General features: G+C 44.6%; 1 protein-coding gene across 1 annotated transcript in view; it reads left to right on the forward strand.

Annotated features, from left to right (window-relative positions):
- Nucleotides 1-471: 471 nt before the first annotated feature.
- Nucleotides 472-19,736, forward strand: part of LOC115196716 (FERM domain-containing protein 4A) — a 190,324-nt gene continuing 171,059 nt past the window's right edge. The window contains exon 1 of the mRNA XM_029757572.1: nucleotides 472-932. Within this exon, the coding sequence (XP_029613432.1) occupies nucleotides 888-932 (45 nt within the window). The 5' untranslated portion in view covers nucleotides 472-887. The remainder of the gene's footprint in view (nucleotides 933-19,736) is intronic.

The following is a 19,736-nucleotide window of genomic DNA, read 5'->3' on the forward strand; positions in this document are numbered from 1 at the left end:
CTGCCTCCTCCCACCCTTGTTCTCTTTCTGCTCGGCATGGAAATCTCTTACCGGTGACTCGCTGACTCCCTCTACAGCCCCCTATCTATCACTCACACACTTTCGCTCTCCCTCACTCTCCCTCGCAGTCTTTCTCCTTGTGTCATGCTTTATAAGGCAGGGATCAGCGTGATCATGAGTGAGCGTGTGTGAGCTCTGTCTTTGCTGCAGCATCCTGGGTCTCTGTGTGGAGGAGAGGAGGAGAGTTCCTGCTACTCTCCCAGCAAAGAGCACTCTAGGTGGGGGAACATCGTGGCCAGAGAGGAGGTTCTCTTGAACAGAAACAGTACAGTCCCAGGACAGAACGGACAGACAGAGACGCGTGGTGACTGGAGAGGAACGAAATCAGAGATCAAGAGGAGAAGAGCGTATTGCTGCCTCTCAGGCTTTTGGTTTGTGAGAAACTAAGGGAGAAAAGAGGGGAGGATAGGAGGGAGGGGGGCACACTCCTGAGGTACAGGGTTCCCAGGAGGTTTCAGCAGGGGGGAAAGGGCTGTACAGGAGGGGCGTGTCAAAGCTGAAGAGAGGGGGTTCTTCTCTGCTCATCAAAGACAAGAAGGACAGGAGAGGAAGAAAAATAAGTGAAGAGTGAAGGAGAGGAAATGGTTTCGCCTCAGCGTCAGGAGTTGAAGAGGGTCTCGAGGGGGTCATGGTGAGAATGAAGAGGGAGAGGGTCTGCTGAGAAAAAGGAGAGTAGAAACAACAAACAGAAGGTAAGGACAAAGGGATGTGTGCTCACTGAGTGAAGACTTGGTTTCTGAGGAAGAAGAAGAGGAGGAGAGGTCTCTCTCGTTGAGGCGTCTGGTCGTTTTCCCTGGTGAACTTCAGTCAGTCTACAGGACCCCATCATGGCCGTCCAACTCATGCCCGAATCAGCTGTCTGTTTGCTTATGGTGAGTAGGAGAGGTCCAGGTATTTTTACACACAGACAGACACACGCACACAGGCACAACCACACATATACACACACAGTCACTGAAGCAGGTAGCAAGATGTCACCCCACGAGGGGAGGTGTTGCATGAGCTCCTATGTACACTACTATACACCCCCCACAAATCTCCCACCTCTATCATAAAGAAATCAGTAGTTATGTAATATCATATTATCATCAAACAATGTACCATTTCATCAAACATTTCTGTGCTTCAACCCAATATGGGTACGTTTCCTTGCTTTGTCTAAATGCTCCACGTGCTCACAGGGATCTCTCTGCAGTGGGCTGGTTCTGAGACATCACACAGAGAACAGATATCACTGTTACCAGATGGGCGATGTGCTGAATGTGCTGCTGATGTGTGTGTGTGTGTGCATTCTTTTTTTCTCATTCATTATTGGCTAGAGCTTGATTTTGGCAGTTGTCTCCTCTTTCTCCAGACTTAGAAAATATACCTTTTCTAGTGAGAGGGAGAACACACACGACCCACAAACTCATAACACTATAAAAGCAGCTTGTATAGGCCATTTTTAACATTTTAAAATACAGTGACATCTCAAGATGCCTTCCCGGCCGGAAGTAGAAATAAAATCAATGGAGACAAAACACTAGACACACAATAGTCCATCCTAGTCATTGTAATTCTATGTGCTTGTCAGTTTCCTCCATCCCAGAGGGGCTTCACTGAACTACTTGTTATCTCCTCCTGTTATAGCTGTCTGTAGCCATAGCAATAGGCCATGTTACACGCCCAGGGATTGGACAGGAGGAGGGGGGTGGGGTGAGGGTTGATGGTAAGGTGGTGGGGGTAGAAGATGGAAGGGGAAGAAAGTTGGAACATAAGTCAAAATATAGCTAGCAGCATATCTTTACCTCTGTCGAAATTACTGACTTGAAATAGTGTTAGCATCATGGTCCAAACATACAAACACTTACAGTATTTCAAATATATGCATGAATGAATAAACCACACAGATGACTTCAGTCATGGACTCTGTGGAGAAACACAGCACATCACTTGAAGATGTTAATGTAATTATTTCCGTATTATTTATAAAGAGTGGTTATCTGATAACTGATCAAAACTCAGTAATACATGTTTTCATTACATCCAAACATGTATTCATATTCACACTGTCATGTTCAGAGCTCAATCCCATCTGAAATAGTAATGTACGTTTATGCAGCTTAGAGGTTTATGTGTGTGTGTGTGGGGGGGGGGGGGGGGGGGGGGGGGGGGCGTGTGTGTGTGTGTGTGTGCAGGGATTGACATTAAAGTCTGAAAGCCACTTGCCCATCAGGATATTTTGGATTCCTGAAGATTTTGAGCACTTGTGCGAAAATGTAAATTAACTATTTGCATGCAGAACTGCCATGTACAGTTGAAGTCGGAAGTTTACATACACCTTAGCCAAATACATCTAAACTCAGTTTTTCACAATTTCTGACATTTAATCCTAGTAAAAATTCCCTGTTTTAGGTCAGTTAGTATCACCACTTTATTTTAAGAATGTGAAATGTCAGAATAATAGCAGAGAGAATGATTTATTTCAGTTTTTATTTCTTTCATCACATTCCCAGTGGGTCAGAAGTTTACATACACTCAATTAGTATTTGGTAGCATTGCCTTGAAATTGTTTAACTTGAGACAAATGTTTCGGGTAGCCTTCCACAAGCTTCCCACAATAAGTTGAGTGAATTTTGGCCCATTCCTCCTGACAGAGTTGGTGTAACTGAGTCAGGTTTGTAGGCCTCATTGCTCGCACACACTTTTTTCAGTTCTACACATTTTTTATAGGATTGAGGTCAGGGCTTTGTAATGGCCACTCCAATGCCTTGACTGTGTTGTCCTTCAGCCATTTTGCCACAACTTTAGAAGTATGCTTGGGGTTGTTGTTTGTTTGGAAGACCCATTTGCGACCAAGCCTTAACTTCCTGACTGATGTCTTGAGATGTTGCTTCAATATATCCACATAATTGTCCTTCCTCATGATACCATCTATTTTGTGAAGTGCACCAGTCCCTCCTGCAGCAAAGCACTCCCACAACATGATGCTGCCACCCCCGTGTTTCACGGTTGGGATGGTGTTCTTCGGCTTGAAAGCCTCCCCCTTTTTCCTCCAAACATAACGATGGTCATTAAGGCCAAACAGTTCTATTTCTATTTCATCCGACCAGAGGACATTTCTCCAAAAAGTACAATCTTTGTCCCCATGTGCAGTTGCAAACCGTAGTATGGATTTTTGATGGCGGTTTTGGAGCAGTGGCTTCTGCCTTGCTGAGTGGCCTTTCAGGTTACGTTGATATAGGACTCGTTTTAATGTGGATATAGATACTTTTGTACCTGTTTCCTTCAGCATCTTCACAAGGTCCTTTGCTGTTGTTCTGGGATTGATTTGCACTTTTTGCACAAAAGTACGTTCATCTCTAGGAGACAGAACGCGTTTCCTTCCTGAGCGGGTGTTTATACTTGCGTACTATTGTTTGTACAGATGAATGTGGTACCTACAGGTGTTTGGAAATTGCTCCCAAGGATGAACCAGACTTGTGGAGGTCTACAATTTTTTTATGAGGTCTTGGCTGTTTTCTTAGCTGAAACTATAGTTTGTTAACAAGAAATTTGCGGAGATGTTGAAAAATGAGTTTTAATGACTCCAACCTAAGAGTATGTAAACTTCCGACTTCAACTGTAGGCCTTTCATCTACACATAGGGGAGGAATCAGAAAGACCATTATTGCAATTCTTTGTATTTTGGTTGTTATCAATAAAACATTTTTTAAAAACAGGCTCAACTTGCCCGACTGCCATAAATGCCATCAATTGTCTGTGTTCCACTTAAACAGTGGGGAGGAACAGAAAATCAGTTTTAGTCTACTGGAATTCTTTGCAGTTTGGTTGTTTTAACTACTTTTTATCACCTACCCAATTGGGCAACCTCAAAGCATGTTCAATTTGTGCGACTGTACAGTTCAGTTGCCCCAGGCAATAGGGCAACCCTTGTATGTCAATCGCTGGTGTGTGTGTTTGTGTGTGGCTATGTGTCTGTGCCTGTGTGTGCATGTTTGCGTGGCTGTCTGTGGCTGTTTGAATATTAATGACATTTCTGCTGTGTGTATTAATATTTCAGTTGAGGCAGTGATTATCTCCTGGTGTAATTACAGGAAGTGATTTTAATAACACACAGACTCTGTAAACACCCACAGCAAATACTGACTGCCACAAATAATACTGAACAACCACACACAAACTAGATACCTGTAGATATATCTCCCTCTCTATCCCTCTATCTCTCTCTTTTGATTTCTCTTTTTCTCTCCCTGTCTCCCTGTGTGTTAAGAAGGGCATCTGCTATTATGTTTGTGCCAAGTTCACTGAGGGAAACCATCTCCTTTGTGGGAGTAGAGGCTGCTTACACAACGAGCAACAGAAGGCTCGCTCTTCCTCTTTCTCTGTCTCTCTCTCTCTCGATGTCTCTCTCTCTCTCACTCACTCTGTCTCCTCTTTGGGGTGTCGCCTCTTGGAAAGGTTTAATGATGTTTTCATTTTAATTTAGCATGTTAATGTCATTCTAAATCTAAATGATGTATGGGGCTCTGGGGGAAGCACATGTTGCCATGGAACTATTGTCAATACTCAGTTGTGATTAACACAGCTATCAGTTCAGTGTCTGTCTGAAAACATATACGGTTTTATGAAGAACGCAGTTAAGTTTCACACTATACAGATCCTTAGCCACAGTATTACCCCCTCCCCCGAAATACACACACACATTGAGACCCCCTATCCTCATCACCATGGTTACAGACCCCCAACCCCATACCAGCACCACTGACTACGGACCCATCGACCTCATTAAATTAGTTGACAGGAAGTGACCTCGTTCAATTAGAGGGAACAGGAGAAATCACAGTGTGTTTGTGCTGGGGAGCCTTGTTGTTGTGGCTGATATAAATAAAGACATCCAGTAAATTGTGTTTTAGTTCTCCTCTGGGCTCCATCTGTCTGGAGCTAATGTGATTGGAGCTGAGTTACAGTACAGTAGCATTAATACTGAGTGGTCTCAGGCCTGTCAAGGAGAGCAGGCCTAGGGGAGGCCAGATACAGCAAATATGATTGAATCTCAGAGCTGATTGACTGATGGTTTATGAGGGAGGGAGGGAGGGAGGGAGGGAGGGAGGGAGGGAAAATTGGTTATTACTTCATCCACAGCAAAGCAAAAGATAGCTATCATTTTTCAGCTGATGATGCCTTTTTGACTTGAAACTTGTGATATCAGTCATGGTTTTGTGGTCTGTGTGCTTCTTTGTCTGCATGGCTCCTATGTGATCTATTTTAGTCCATGCATGATCGATGCTGAGGCAGTCGCAGACTAAAGAGAGACAGTTTCATCTGATGTGAGATGCGATAGATAGGATCATAACAGCTAACAGGAAATAGCCTGTGGTCTGAACTCCACAGGACATGCTAGCATTACTGGTGTGATCCTCATCATTTTTACATTACATTTTAGTCATTTAGCAGACGCTCTTATCCAGAGCGACTTACAGTAGTGAATGCATACACTTCATACAATTTCATACATATCATACATTTTTTTCTGTGCTGGCCCCCCGTGGGAATTGAACTCACAACCCTGGTGTTGCAAACACCATGCTCTACCAACTGAGCTACAGGGAAGGCTCATCAGAAACCTCAGCTGTAACGCTAGCTATGTCGGCTAGCATACTGGTTTGATTCATATCAGAAACCTCAGGTAGCGCTAGCTATGTCAGCTAGCATTACTGGTGTGATCCTCATCAAACACCTCAGCTAGCGCAAGCCATGGGTTCTAGCATTCCTAGATGGAGTCTGAGTGTGGTATCGGTCTTGAGGTCACTGGAGACAAAAGACTCTTATACAGTATCTAGCTGCATCATTTCTGACTATGTGTTTGAGAATGGCTCACTGCAGAGAGGGCTGACCGGGATACAGCAGAGAGCTACACGAGGGGTAGAGAGAGGCTGTAGTGGCGCATACACATGGACACACAGAGAGAGAGAGAGAGAGAGAGAGAGAGAGAGAGAGAGAGAGAGAGAGAGAGAGAGAGAGAGAGAGGGGCTAAGCGGATTACAGTCACACAGCTTCAGGGCTGTTCATTGCATGCTGAACTACAACAGGAGAAATGGCACAAAACCCACTCTGCCTGACAGAGATACCACTGAAACAAGCTCCTGGTGATATATGAACTCAATCTACTCAGTGTATAGAACCATGCTTTTCTTTTCAACAGGGAAAATATTATTTAGTATATCTTCTGAGTGAATAACATTTGGGTAAATGTGACTTCTGTAAGCAAAGCGTGTAGAACACCTGCAAAGGGTGTGTTCATGCAAAACTTAAATAAACCATGTGTGTGTGTATGTTTTGCACTACGGTCTTGATTAAGGGTCTTGAACTCCCCTCATCTCCTCAGTAAGCTCCATAAAATTATGTCAATTTATATCACTCGCTACACATCATCCCATTATGTGTGTGTGTGTGTGTGTGTGCGTGTGTGCGCGTGTGTGCGTGTGTGCAGTATATCAGGTTAGGGCTGATTCCAAATTATAAAGAGCAGATGGTTCAATCCGATGGAATGAAGCTCCTCATTAACTTCTAATCAATTTACCCTGCCATGACCTTATGCAGTGTGTGTGTGACATCTATCTTTTTCTTTAACATTGCTCGCAATACACCAACAGTCTGTATGCACAATCATTTCATCAGCATTTATCTTGTAACGTCTCTTTTTACGATGTTTATGAGAAGGTGTAGCAATAATTCCAGCCAAGTCGCTCAAGATTCACTTTGAAATGGAACATTTATCCACATCCCGAGGACGTCGGAAGATGCTATCAAAACGCTATTACCGTCAAGTAGGCCTGGGTTTCAGAATGGTAGATGAGCATAAGCCATGAGCTCCGGCTCTTAGCGTTGCGTGTTCCATCCCCGTGCAAGACGGTTGTTTTTGTTTTAACCCAAGGTGCAGCTGAAGTAGGAGGAGCAACCTAGGGTGTCCAAAACACCTCAACGTTTTGGAGAAACTTCAAAATATTGATGTTTGGAGAAACATGGAAAAATATCTGAATCTAAAGTCAAATTAGTCAAACCATGAGACCTTGTTGATAATTCATGATCCATACAGCAAGAAAAGGAGATGCATGCGATGCAATATCTTTGGCAAATTAGGGTTGTTTTGGAGAAAGGTTATGAGGAGACAAAAAGAGCATGATTTCTGTGTTCAGAGAGTTTACAGTATCTTAATCAACTTGATCACAGCTAAATTGTAAACTGGATCCTCTCTCTCTCTTTCTTTAACTCAATTCTATAAATGCTTTAATGGCATGAATGGGTGGTTGCCACTGTTGCCAAAGTAATTCATTATTACATAAATGAACAATATGCTTAAGCAACAACAATAGTATATATCAACAAAAACAATTATACAAGCTCATCTCTCTCTCTCTCTCCATTGTAGTCCTGAAGGGGGAGGGGTAATGTAATATCTGGCAGTATGACATCATGCAGTAGTCTAATTGATTACTCTGCGGTACACAGGCTGGTCTGTGTGTGTGTTACTCGATGTCATTCTCTGCCCCATCCTTAAATTGCAGCAAGAAAAACAGCAGATCACATTAAAATAATCACCACTGCACACAAAACGCACCTGCGAGAATTCTCACCTCAGTCGATCACTTCTATGTCACACTGGTCAAATACCATCAGTGAACATGTCAATACTAATCACCCGCACACACACACACACACACACACACACACACACACAGACACACAGACACACACACAGTCAAGTTATCATTACTCATTGTGTATTTATTCCTTGTTATTCTTTTTTTTCAATATCTTCTAAGTGCTTTTATTGTGAAGTGGAAATGTCTAGAAGCAACAACGGCTCAGCAGGGAAGTGGTAGGCCACACAAGCTCACAGAACAGGACCGCCGAGTGCCGAAGCGTGTAGCGAGTAAAAATCATCTGTTCTTGGTTGCAACACTCACTACCAAGTTCCAAACTTCCTGTGGAAGCAACGTCAGCACAATAACTGTTCGTCGAGAGCTTCATGAAATGGGTTTCCATGGCCTAGCAACTGCACACAAGCCTAAGATCACCATGCTCAATGCCAAGCTCACCGCCACTGGACTCTGGAGCAGTGGAAACACGTTTTCAGGAGTGATGAATGGCACTTCACCATCCGGCAGTCCAACGAATGAAGCTGGGTTTGGCGGATGCCAAGAGAACGCTACCTGCCCCAATGCACATTGTCCACTGTAAAGTTTGGTGGAGGAGGAATAATGGTCTGGGGCTGTTTTTCACGGTTTGGGCTAGGCCCCTTAGTTCCAGGGATGGGAAATCTTAACGCTATACCATACAATGACATTCTAGAAGATGATGTGCTTTCAAGTTTGTGGCAACAGATTGGGGAAGGCCCTTTCCTGTTTAAAGAAGGGAAGGGGGATACTTAGTCAGTTTCACAACTGAATGCATTCAACCGAAACGTGTCTTCTGCATTTAGAGTGTATGGTGGGTGTAGAAATTGACCGACAAATCTATGTATATAGCAGCCTATAGTGTTACACCCTCATCTGTTTCACCTGTCCTTGTGCTTGTCTTCACCCCCCTCCAGGTGTCACCCATCTTCCCAATTATCCCCTGTGTATTTATACCTGTGTTCTCTGTCTGTTTGTTGCCAGTTCGTCTTGTTCGTTCAAGTGAACCAGCATTTTTCCTGTCAGCTCCTTTCGTTTCCCAGCCTCTCTTTGCCAGTCCTCCTGGTTTTGACCTTTAGCTGTCCTGACCCTGTACCCGCCCACCTAACCTCTCTGCCTGACCCTGAGCCTGCCTGCCATCCTGTACCTTTGCTCCACCTCTGGATAACTGAACTCTGCCTGTCTCTGACCCTGAGTCCACTTGTCGTCCTGTACCTTTGTCTTACCCTGGATCTTCGACCCCTGCCTGCCTTGACCTGTCTTTTCTTCCAGTTTGCTACAATAAACAGTGTTACTTCGACAGTCTACATCTGGGTCTTACCTTGATCCCTGATATATAGCCTAATTTTGTCACCCTAGAGCCCTCTTGTTGTGTAAGGCTCGGGCGTAGTGGAGGAGGAAACAGACGCAGGAAGCAGCGAGAAAGGTTATAGCTTTTAATGCTCGAAAAGCAAAACACCTGCCAACCCAACATGTGAACTTTGCACACACAAAATGAAAGTGCCCCAAACACAGGGGACAAAATACAGTGAGCGCAACACGATGCATTAGCGCAAAATACAGACAGCTCTTACCCAAGCAACACACAGAGGAAACAATCCCGCACAAAGAGCAGCTAGCTCATATAGCCCCGCTAATCAACCCAACTACGGACAGGTGCAAACAATAACAGAAAGGGGGAAAACAAAAAGGAATCAGTGACAGCTAGTAGGCCGGTGACGACAACCGCCGAGCGCCACCCGAGCAGGAGGGGGCGCCACCTTCGGTGGGAGTCGTGACATGTTGTTAGTAAAAGTCTAATTAAAATGAAGAAGTTGAAGTGAATCATGCCTACTCCAATTTGCCTTCTTTCAGCACCATGAGCTGTCCATTTCCCACTGACTGTGCTGCAGATGCTGCTTCAAGTTTCAGCACGACAATGTAAATTATTCAAATATGGCTTATTGTAAGGTCAATAACTCAGATAAACACATCATGGGCAAGAAACAAATTGTTTTAAATAAAATCAATTATAGTAGTAGCAAGCTATCAAAATTAACCTCCGGTCCTCCTTCTCATCTTCTCGCTCTCCTTCTCAAACTGAACAGAACATAAGCTATAGGCTAGTTCGCACAGAAGGCCTAATTTAGGCCTCATCCCAAAAAACATTTGACTCTCCTCCTGAACTGCCACCGTAGGCCTTCACAGCACAGCCATTGGTTAGGCAGCTCACAAACAAGTTTTTAATCAGCAAGAGCAGAGCAGGCTGCGGCTCAGGGTTGGAATATCCATTGCTTTGTGTAATGCAGCCTAGTTTTATTTACACCATCCTAGCAGCTGTCTTAGAAATATAACTTTGTGCTTCTCTGAGCGTGCACTTCGTAGCCTATAGCCTATTTGGATCATTTTATTGAGACCATACTAAAATATAAGGTCAAAAACTTGTATTTTTGTGTTTTTGTGCCCAGCTGAAAATCAGAGATGAGGGGTTGCATCGGGCAAACATCGAGATGGATATATAGCTCTCCTAATAAGCAACTAATTCTAAAACACTGAGAAATGGTGACATTTCATGAATTACAAATTGCATGACCCTCCACTGGACTAGATAAAATAAAAACTAAACCCTCCCCTTGACTGAAATTAAAAAAGCATGACCCTCCCCCATTTTCCTCCAGGTAACCATTCTGTAAATTTAGATCCATCCCTTATTTAACCAATGTTTAGTTTTTCTGTAAAGTTGTCTAATGTTGGTGAGGAATATTACACCTTAATCCTATGATAAATAAAATAGATTTTCTTGAGTGTCCCATGTAGCTCAGTTGGTAGAACATGCAGACGACACCATTCTGTATACATCTGGTCCTTCTTTGGACACTGTGCTAACAAACCTGGAAACGAGCTTCAATGCCATACAACAATCCTTCTGTGGCCTCCAAAGTCTTTGCTAGGTAAAGCCCCGCCTTATCTCAGTTCACTGTTCACCACAGCAACACCCACCCGTAGCACGCGCTCCAGCAGGTATATTTCACTGGTCAACCCCAAAGCCAACACTTCCTTCCTTTGGCCGCCTTTCCTTACAGTTCTCTGCTGCCAATGACTGGAACGAATTGCAAAAATCACTGATGCTGGAGTCTTATATCTCCCTCACTAACTTTAAGCATCAGCTGTCAGAGCAGCTTACCGATCGCTGTACCTGTACACAGCCCATCTGTAAATAGCACACCCAACTACCTCATCCCAATATTGTTACTTATCTTTTTGCTCTTTTGCAACCCAGTATCGCTACTTGCACATCATCATTTGCACATCTATCACTCCAGTGTTGAAGCTAAATTGTAATTATTTCGCCTCTATGGCCTATTTATTGCCTTACCTCCCTACTCTTCTACATTTGCACACACTGTACATTGATTTTTCTATTGTGTTATTGACTGTACGTTTGTTTATGTGTAACTCTGTGTTGTTGTTTTTGTCGCACTGCTTTGCTTTATCTTGGCCAGGACGCAGTTTTAAATGAGAACTTGTTCTCAACTGGCCTACCTGGTTAAATAAAGGTGAAAAAAAAATAATAATAATAAAATAAAATAAAAATGTTGCTTGCAGCACTAGAAGTGTGGGTGTGATTCCCACAAAGGACCAGTACAAAAAAAAGTATAAAAATCTATGCACTTACTGTAAGTTGCTCTGGATAAGAGTGTCTACTAAGTGACTACACACAGGTGTATGGCAACTTGTAGCCATACACCTGTGAATCAGTTACTGACACAGACATGGTGGTGTAGCAGGGAGATTAGAATGCTGTGAACCAAGAGGTTGTGAGTTGAAGTCCCAGCTGAGGACGTGTTTAATATTAGTTTGTGTATAAATGAACATGCACAATGTAATCATGTGTGTCAATTATGTAAGTTAAAAGTACTGTGTGTGTAACTAGTTTCACAGCCTTTTTTTAGGTAACATTCCCAAATCATTTCTAGTTGAATGACTATTTGAGACAAGTTGAGCGAACACATCATTTTAAGTATACGGAATTTTTGCCAATGTTTTTTTATATTGGAGCTAAATTAAGGGTACCACTTTGACCAAAAAGTGTTGTGGAACCAGTTACTTACTATTATTTAGTTAAAACAACTAGATTTGTTTTACAGAATGTCAAGAGGGCCTGGCACTCTTTGTCATGGCTAAGAATGGCTTAGTATGGCCTGGCATGATTGGGCATATTATCCAGGCTGGAGGCATGATGGGGAGAGGCTGGCTGTATTGAGGGAGAAGGACCTACTGCAAACACAGCCTTATTAATGGTTTAGATCCACTGTAAAACACAACCGAATCATCAATGTATATAATTACTCATATAGTGCAGTGTGTTCTGGAAGACTGGTTATTATTCTCCTCCTGTCTCCACTGCTGCTCCCTTCTGCTCTGCATTCAGTTGTACTCTTTTCTGTCCGTCCAGGGGTCCGTGGGAGAGAAAAAGAGAGAGAGTGAGATATTCATGTTAGACCCACCGGTGTGTGACTGCACTGCATGCATTAGAATGCATTCGTTTAAAGGTCCAATGCATTAATGCATTAAAGTATCTCAACATCAAATCATTTCTGGGTAACGATTAAGGAACTTACTTTAATAGTTTTTAATTAAAATGTTCAAAAATAAACAAAAAAAGCTTCTTATCAAAGAGTAATTCCTCAAGCAAGAATTTAACAAGGACTGTCTGGAAGTGGCTTTGGGTTGGGGTGGGGAGGGTAAAACTGAAACTAGCTGAATAAGGACTATTGGTGGAGCTTGAGGGGAATACCACTCATTATAATGGTCTTCTCACGAGTGTGTGTGGGTTCGTCTGTGGTTTGTGTGAGGCGCACGTGTGCGTGTCTGTGTGTGTGTTGGTACTTCTATCCTTGTGGGGATCTACAGTGGTTTGCGAAAGTATTCACCCCCCTTGGCATTTTTCCTATTTTGTTGCCTTACAACCTGGAATTAAAATAGATTTTGGGGGGGGTTGTATCATTACATTCACACAACATGCCTACCACTTTGAAGATGCTAAATATGTTTTATTGTGAAACAAACAAGAAATAAGACAAAAAAACTGAAAACTTGAGCATGCATAACTATTCACCCCCCACCACCCGCCCGCCACCTAAAGTCAATACTTTTTCTCTATAAGCTTGGCACATCTAGCCACTGGGATTTTTGCCCATTCTTCAAGGCAAAACTGCTCCAGCTTCTTCAAGTTGGATGGGTTCCGCTGGTGTACAGCAATCTTTAAGTCATACCATAGATTCTCAATTGGATTGAGGTCTGGGCTTTGACTAGGCCATTCCAAGACATTTAAATGTTTTCCCTTAAACCACTCGAGTGTTACTTTAGCAGTATGCTTCAGGTCATTGTCCTGCTGGAAGGTGAACCTCCGTCCCAGTCTCAAGTCTCTGGAAGACTGAAACAGGTTTCCCTCAAGAATTTCCTTGTATTTAGTGCCCTCCATCATTCCTTCAATACTGACCAGTTTCCCAGTCCCTGCCGATGAAAAACATCCCCACAGCATGATGCTGCCACCACAATGCTTCACTGTAGGCATGGTATTCTCGGGGTGATGGGAGGTGTTGGGTTTGCGCCAGACATAGCGTTTTCCTTGAAGGCCACAAAGCTCAATTTTAGTCTCAACTGACCCGAGTACCTTCTTCCATATGTCTGGGGAGTCTCCCACATGCCTTTTGGTGAACATAATTTTTTTCTGGCCACTCTTCCGTAAAGCCCAGCTCTGTGGAGAGTACGGCTTAAAGTGGTCCTATGGACAGATACTCCAATCTCTGCTGTGGAGCTTTGCAGCTCCTTCAGGGTTATCTTTGGTCTCTTTGTTGCCTGTCTGATTAATGCCCTCCTTGCCTGGTCCGTGAGTTTTGGTGGGTGGCCCTCTCTTGGCAGGTTTGTTGTGGTGCCATATTCATTCCATGTTTTAATAATAGATTCAATGGTGCTCCGTGGGATGTTCAAAGTTTTGGATATTTTTTTATAACCCAACCCTGATCTGTACTTCTCCACAACTTTGTCCATGACCTGTTTGGAGAGCTCCTTGGTCTTCATGGTGCCGCTTGTGTAACAATGGCTCCTAGTAGGAGGGGGGGTGTAGGAATCAGGAGCAGGAGAGTAAAGAAGTTCCATTTACATTACATTTACATTTAAGTCATTTAGCAGACGCTCTTATCCAGAGCGACTTACAAATTGGTGCATTCACCTTATGATATCCAGTGGAACAACCACTTTACAATAGTGCATCTAAATCTTTTAAGGGACGGGGGGGTTAGAAGGATTACTTTATCCTATCCTAGGTATTCCTTAAAGAGGTGGGGTTTCAGGTGTCTCCGGAAGGTGGTGATTGACTCCGCTGTCCTGGCGTCATGAGGGAGTTTGTTCCACCATTGGGGTGCCAGAGCAGCGAACAGTTTTGACTGGGCTGAGCGGGAACTGTACTTCCTCAGAGGTAGGGAGGCGAGCAGGCCAGAGGTGGATGAACGCAGTGCCCTTGTTTGGGTGTAGGGCCTGATCAGAGCCTGAAGGTACGGAGGTGCCGTTCCCCTCACAGCTCCGTAGGCAAGCACCATGGTCTTGTAGCGGATGCGAGCTTCAACTGGAAGCCAGTGGAGAGAGCGGAGGAGTGGGGTGACGTGAGAGAACTTGGGAAGGTTGAACACCAGACGGGCTGCGGCGTTCTGGATGAGTTGTAGGGGTTTAATGGCACAGGCAGGGAGCCCAGCCAACAGCGAGTTGCAGTAATCCAGACGGGAGATGACAAGTGCCTGGATTAGGACCTGCGCCGCTTCCTGTGTGAGGCAGGGTCGTACTCTGCGAATGTTGTAGAGCATGAACCTACAGGAACGGGTCACCGCCTTGATGTTAGTTGAGAACGACAGGGTGTTGTCCAGGATCACGCCAAGGTTCTTAGCACTCTGGGAGGAGGACACAATGGAGTTGTCAACCGTGATGGCGAGATCATGAAACGGGCAGTCCTTCCCCGGGAGGAAGAGCAGCTCCGTCTTGCCGAGGTTCAGCTTGAGGTGGTGATCCGTCATCCACACTGAGATGTCTGCCAGACATGCAGAGATGCGATTCGCCACCTGGTTATCAGAAGGGGGAAAGGAGAAGATTAATTGTGTGTCGTCTGCATAGCAATGATAGGAGAGACCATGTGAGGATATGACAGAGCCAAGTGACTTGGTGTATAGCGAGAATAGGAGAGGGCCTAGAACAGAGCCCTGGGGGACACCAGTGGTGAGAGCACATGGTGCGGAGACAGATTCTCGCCACGCCACCTGGTAGGAGCGACCTGTCAGGTAGGATGCAATCCAAGCGTGGGCCGCGCCGGAGATGCCCAACTCGGAGAGGGTGGAGAGGAGGATCTGATGGTTCACAGTATCAAAGGCAGCCGATAGGTCTAGAAGGATGAGAGCAGAGGAGAGAGAGTTAGCTTTAGCAGTGCGGAGCGCCTCCGTGACACAGAGAAGAGCAGTCTCAGTTGAATGACTAGTCTTGAAACCTGACTGATTTGGATCAAGAAGGTCATTCTGAGAGAGATAACAGGAGAGCTGGCCAAGGACGGCACGTTCAAGAGTTTTGGAGAGAAAAGAAAGAAGGGATACTGGTCTGTAGTTGTTGACATCGGAGGGATCGAGTGTAGGTTTTTTCAGAAGGGGTGCAACTCTCGCTCTCTTGAAGACGGAAGGGACGTAGCCAGTGGTCAAGGATGAGTTGATGAGCGAGGTGAGGTAAGGGAGAAGGTCTCCGGAAATGGTCTGGAGATGAAAGGAGGGGATAGGGTCAAGCGGGTAGGTGGTTGGGCGGCCGGCCGTCACAAGACGCGAGATTTCATCTGGAGAGAGAGGGGAGAAAGAGGTCAAAGCACAGGGTAGGGCAGTGTGAGCAGGACCAGCGGTGTCGTTTGACTTAGCAAACGAGGATCGGATGTCGTCGACCTTCTTTTCAAAATGGTTGACGAAGTCATCCGCAGAGAGGGAGGGGGGGGAGGATTCAGGAGGGAGGAGAAGGTGGCAAAGAGCTTCCTAGGGTTAGAGGCAGATGCTTGGAATTTAGAGTGGTAGAAAGTGGCTTTAGCAGCAGAGACAGAAGAGGAAAATGTAGAGAGGAGGGAGTGAAAGGATGCCAGGTCTTCAGGGAGGCGAGTTTTCCTCCATTTCCGCTCGGCTGCCCGGAGCCCTGTTCTGTGAGCTCGCAATGAGTCGTCGATCCACGGAGCAAGAGGGGAGGACCGAGCCGGCCTGGAGGATAGGGGACATAGAGAGTCAAAGGATGCAGAAAGGGAGGAGAGGAGGATTGAGGAGGCAGAATCAGGAGATAGGTTGGAGAAGGTTTGAGCAGAGGGAAGAGATGATAGGATGGAAGAGGAGAGAGTAGCGGGGGAGAGAGAGCGAAGGTTGGGACGGCGCGATACCATCCGAGTAGGGGCAGAGTGAGAAGTGTTGGATGAGAGCGAGAGGGAAAAGGATACAAGGTAGTGGTCGGAGACTTGGAGGGGAGTTGCAATGAGATTAGTGGAAGAACAGCATCTAGTAAAGATGATTCAAGCGTATTGCCTGCCTTGTGAGTAGGGGGGGAAGGTGAGAGGGTGAGGTCAAAAGAGGACAGAAGTGGAAAGAAGGAGGCAGAGAGGAATGAGTCAAAGGTAGACGTGGGGAGGTTAAAGTCACCCAGAACTGTGAGAGGTGAGCCATCCTCAGGAAAGGAACTTATCAAGGCGTCAAGCTCATTGATGAATTCTCCAAGGGAACATGGAGGGCGATAAATGATAAGGATGTTAAGCTTGAAAGGGCTGGTAACTGTGACAGCATGGAATTCAAAGGAGGCGATAGACAGATGGGTCAGGGGAGAAAGAGAGAATGTCCACTTGGGAGAGATGAGGATCCCAGTGCCACCACCCCGCTGACCAGAAGCTCTCGGGGTGTGCGAGAACGCGTGGGCAGACGAGGAGAGAGCAGTAGGAGTAGCAGTGTTATCTGTGGTAATCCATGTTTCCGTCAGTGCCAAGAAGTCGAGGGACTGGAGGGACGCAAAGGCTGAGATGAACTCTGCCTTGTTGGCCGCAGATCGGCAGTTCCAGAGGCTGCCGGAGACCTGGAACTCCACGTGGGTCGTGCGCGCTGGGACCACCAGGTTAGAGTGGCAGCGGCCACGCGGTGTGAAGCGTTTGTATGGCCTGTGCAGAGAGGAGAGAACAGGGATAGACAGACACATAGTTGACAGGCTACAGAAGAGGCTACGTTAATGCAAAGGAGATTGGAATGACAAGTGGACTACACGTCTCGAATGTTCAGAAAGTTAAGCTTACGTTGCAAAAATCTTATTGACTAAAATGATTAAAATGATACAGTACTGCTGGCTGGTGAAGTAGGCTAGCTAGCAGTGGCTGCGTTGTTGACTTTGTTTGAAAGTGTAGCTGGCTAGGTAACCTCGATAATTACTCTAAACTACACAATTATCTTAGATACAAAGACAGCAAAGACAACTATGTAGCTAGCTAACACTACACTAATCAAATCGTTCCGTTGTAATGTATTATTAGTTTCTACAGTGCTGCTAGTCGGTAGAAGTTGACTAGCTAGCTAGCAGTTGTTGACTAGGTAGGAGAACGGTGGCGCGGTGCGGCGGACGAAAATAGCTGGCTAGCTAACCTCGATAATTACTCTAAACTACACAATTATCTTAGATACAAAGACAGCAAAGACAACTATGTAGCTAGCTTACACTACACTAATCAAATCGTTCCGTTGTAATGTATTAGTTTCTACAGTGCTGCTAGTCGGTAGAAGTTGACAAGCTAGCTAGCAGTTGTTGACTAAGTAGGAGAATGGTGGCGCGGCGCGGCGGACGAAAATAGCTGGCTAGCTAACCTCGATAATTACTCTAAACTACACAATTATCTTTGATACAAAGACAGCTAAGTAGCTAATGTAAAGAGATGTAATATTACCTGCGGAGCGGGGTGCAGCACGACTACTCGCTCCAAACCCGGAAGACACACAACGTTTAATAAGGCGGTCCCGAACTCACAAATACAAACAAGTGGGAAAAACACGCACAAACGTAGTCGCCACCCACAGAAAAAAAACCGCACACACGGAGGAGAAACCTCGACTTCAAAAAACAAAGTCTCGAAAGCCCACGGTAACATCTACCGAAAATAAATCAAAACCCCGTGGTGCAGGCACGCATCCCTAACATGCAATACACACAAATAATCCCGCACAAAGCCTAGCATGCAGCGGGGTGTATATAAACCCACCGAAATCAACTAAACTGAACACAGGTGAAAAAAACAGACAGACACAAACGAAAAGGAAAATGGGATCGGTGGCAGCTAGTAGGCCGGCGACGACGACCGCTGAGCACTGCCCGAACAGGGAGAGGAGACACCTTCGGTGGAAGTCGTGACAGCTTGCTTGGTGGTGCCCCTTGTTTAGTGGTGTTGCAGACTCTGGGGCCTTTCAGAACAGGTGTATATATACTGAGATCGTGTGACAGATCATGTCACACAGGTGGATTGCACACAGGTGGGCTTTATTTAACTAATTATGTGACTTCTGAAGGTAATTGGTTGCACCAGATCTTATTTAGGGGCATCATAGCAAAGGGGGTTAATACATATGCATGCACCACTTTTCCGTTTATTAATTTATTTTTTTGAATTGTTTGAAACAAGTTATTTTCTTCATTTCACTTCACTAATTTGGACTATTTTGTGTATGTCCATTACATGAAATCCAAATAAAAATCAATTTAAATTACAGGTTTTAATGCAACAATATAGGAAAAATGCCAAGGGGGTGAATACTTTTGCAAGGCACTGTACAATCTCCAAAATACATTTCCCACACCCCCATGAGGACAAAGGCTATTTTAAGCTTAGGGTTTAAGGTAAGGGGTTAATGTTAGGGTTAGGGTTAGGATTAAGGTTAGGGTTATGGTAAGGGTAAGTAAGGGCTGGATGTGTAGGAGTAGTACAAAATGCTGCTGTTTTATCAGTCGTGGAAAACGTACCCAGTTGTCATATTTGATTAAAAGTAAAAATTTTATAGAAAATTACAATTTTTTGGTTTTAAATATACTTAAGTATCAAAAGTAAATGTAATTGCTAAAATATACTTAAGTATCAAAAGTAAAAGTAAAAGTATGAATAATAAAAAATTCCTTATATTAAGCAAACCAGATGGCACAATACTCTTGTTTTTTACATTTATGGATAGCCAGGGGCACACTCCAACACTCAGACATAGTTTACAAATGAAGCATGTGTGTTCAGTGAGTCCGCCAGATCAGAGGCAGCAGGGATAACTAGGGTTGTTCTCTGTGAATTGGACCATTTTCTGTCCTGCTAAGCATTCAAAATGTAATGAGTACTTTTGGATGTCAAGGAAAAATGTATGGGGTAAAAAGTACAATATTTTTGAGGGGAATGTAAGTGAAGTACAAGTTGTCAAAAATAGAAATAGTAAAGTGTGGTACAGATGCCCCAAAAAACTACTCCACTTTCAGAGTGGAGTAGTACAGTATACTTCACTATCAGCATATTCTCTCTCTCAGAGACAGAGATGAGGCCCACCCACACACGTGATCAGACAGATGAGTGCTTCAGCTTGGTTGTTATAGCAAACGCGGTCTGTCTATTGTAGTATTTTCCGTTCCTCCCCCTACCAACCATCTACTAATCCACAGAGAGACAGAGACAGAGACAGAGACAGAGACTGAGACAGAGAGACAGAGAGAGAGAGATTACTTCTAATGCTGTAACTTCCTCTAAAGGGAGATAGAGTACACTTAACCAGACCAAATTACTCATAGTCCTACTGCTCTGTCTAATTAAAACACTCCATTACCCATATTACTCTGGGGGCTAACGCTCCTTCCTCCTAAAGTGTGCACTTGTTCACTTCACTTCCTTCACTGATTTGAAAGGAAATGACTGTTGCAAGAAACATTTAGCAAACTCCCACTAACACATGCCTCTAGCAATCCAATACTTTCATTTTG

The sequence above is a fragment of the Salmo trutta genome, chromosome 7, assembly GCF_901001165.1.
Source record: "Salmo trutta chromosome 7, fSalTru1.1, whole genome shotgun sequence".
NCBI classification, from domain to species: Eukaryota; Metazoa; Chordata; class Actinopteri; order Salmoniformes; family Salmonidae; genus Salmo; species Salmo trutta.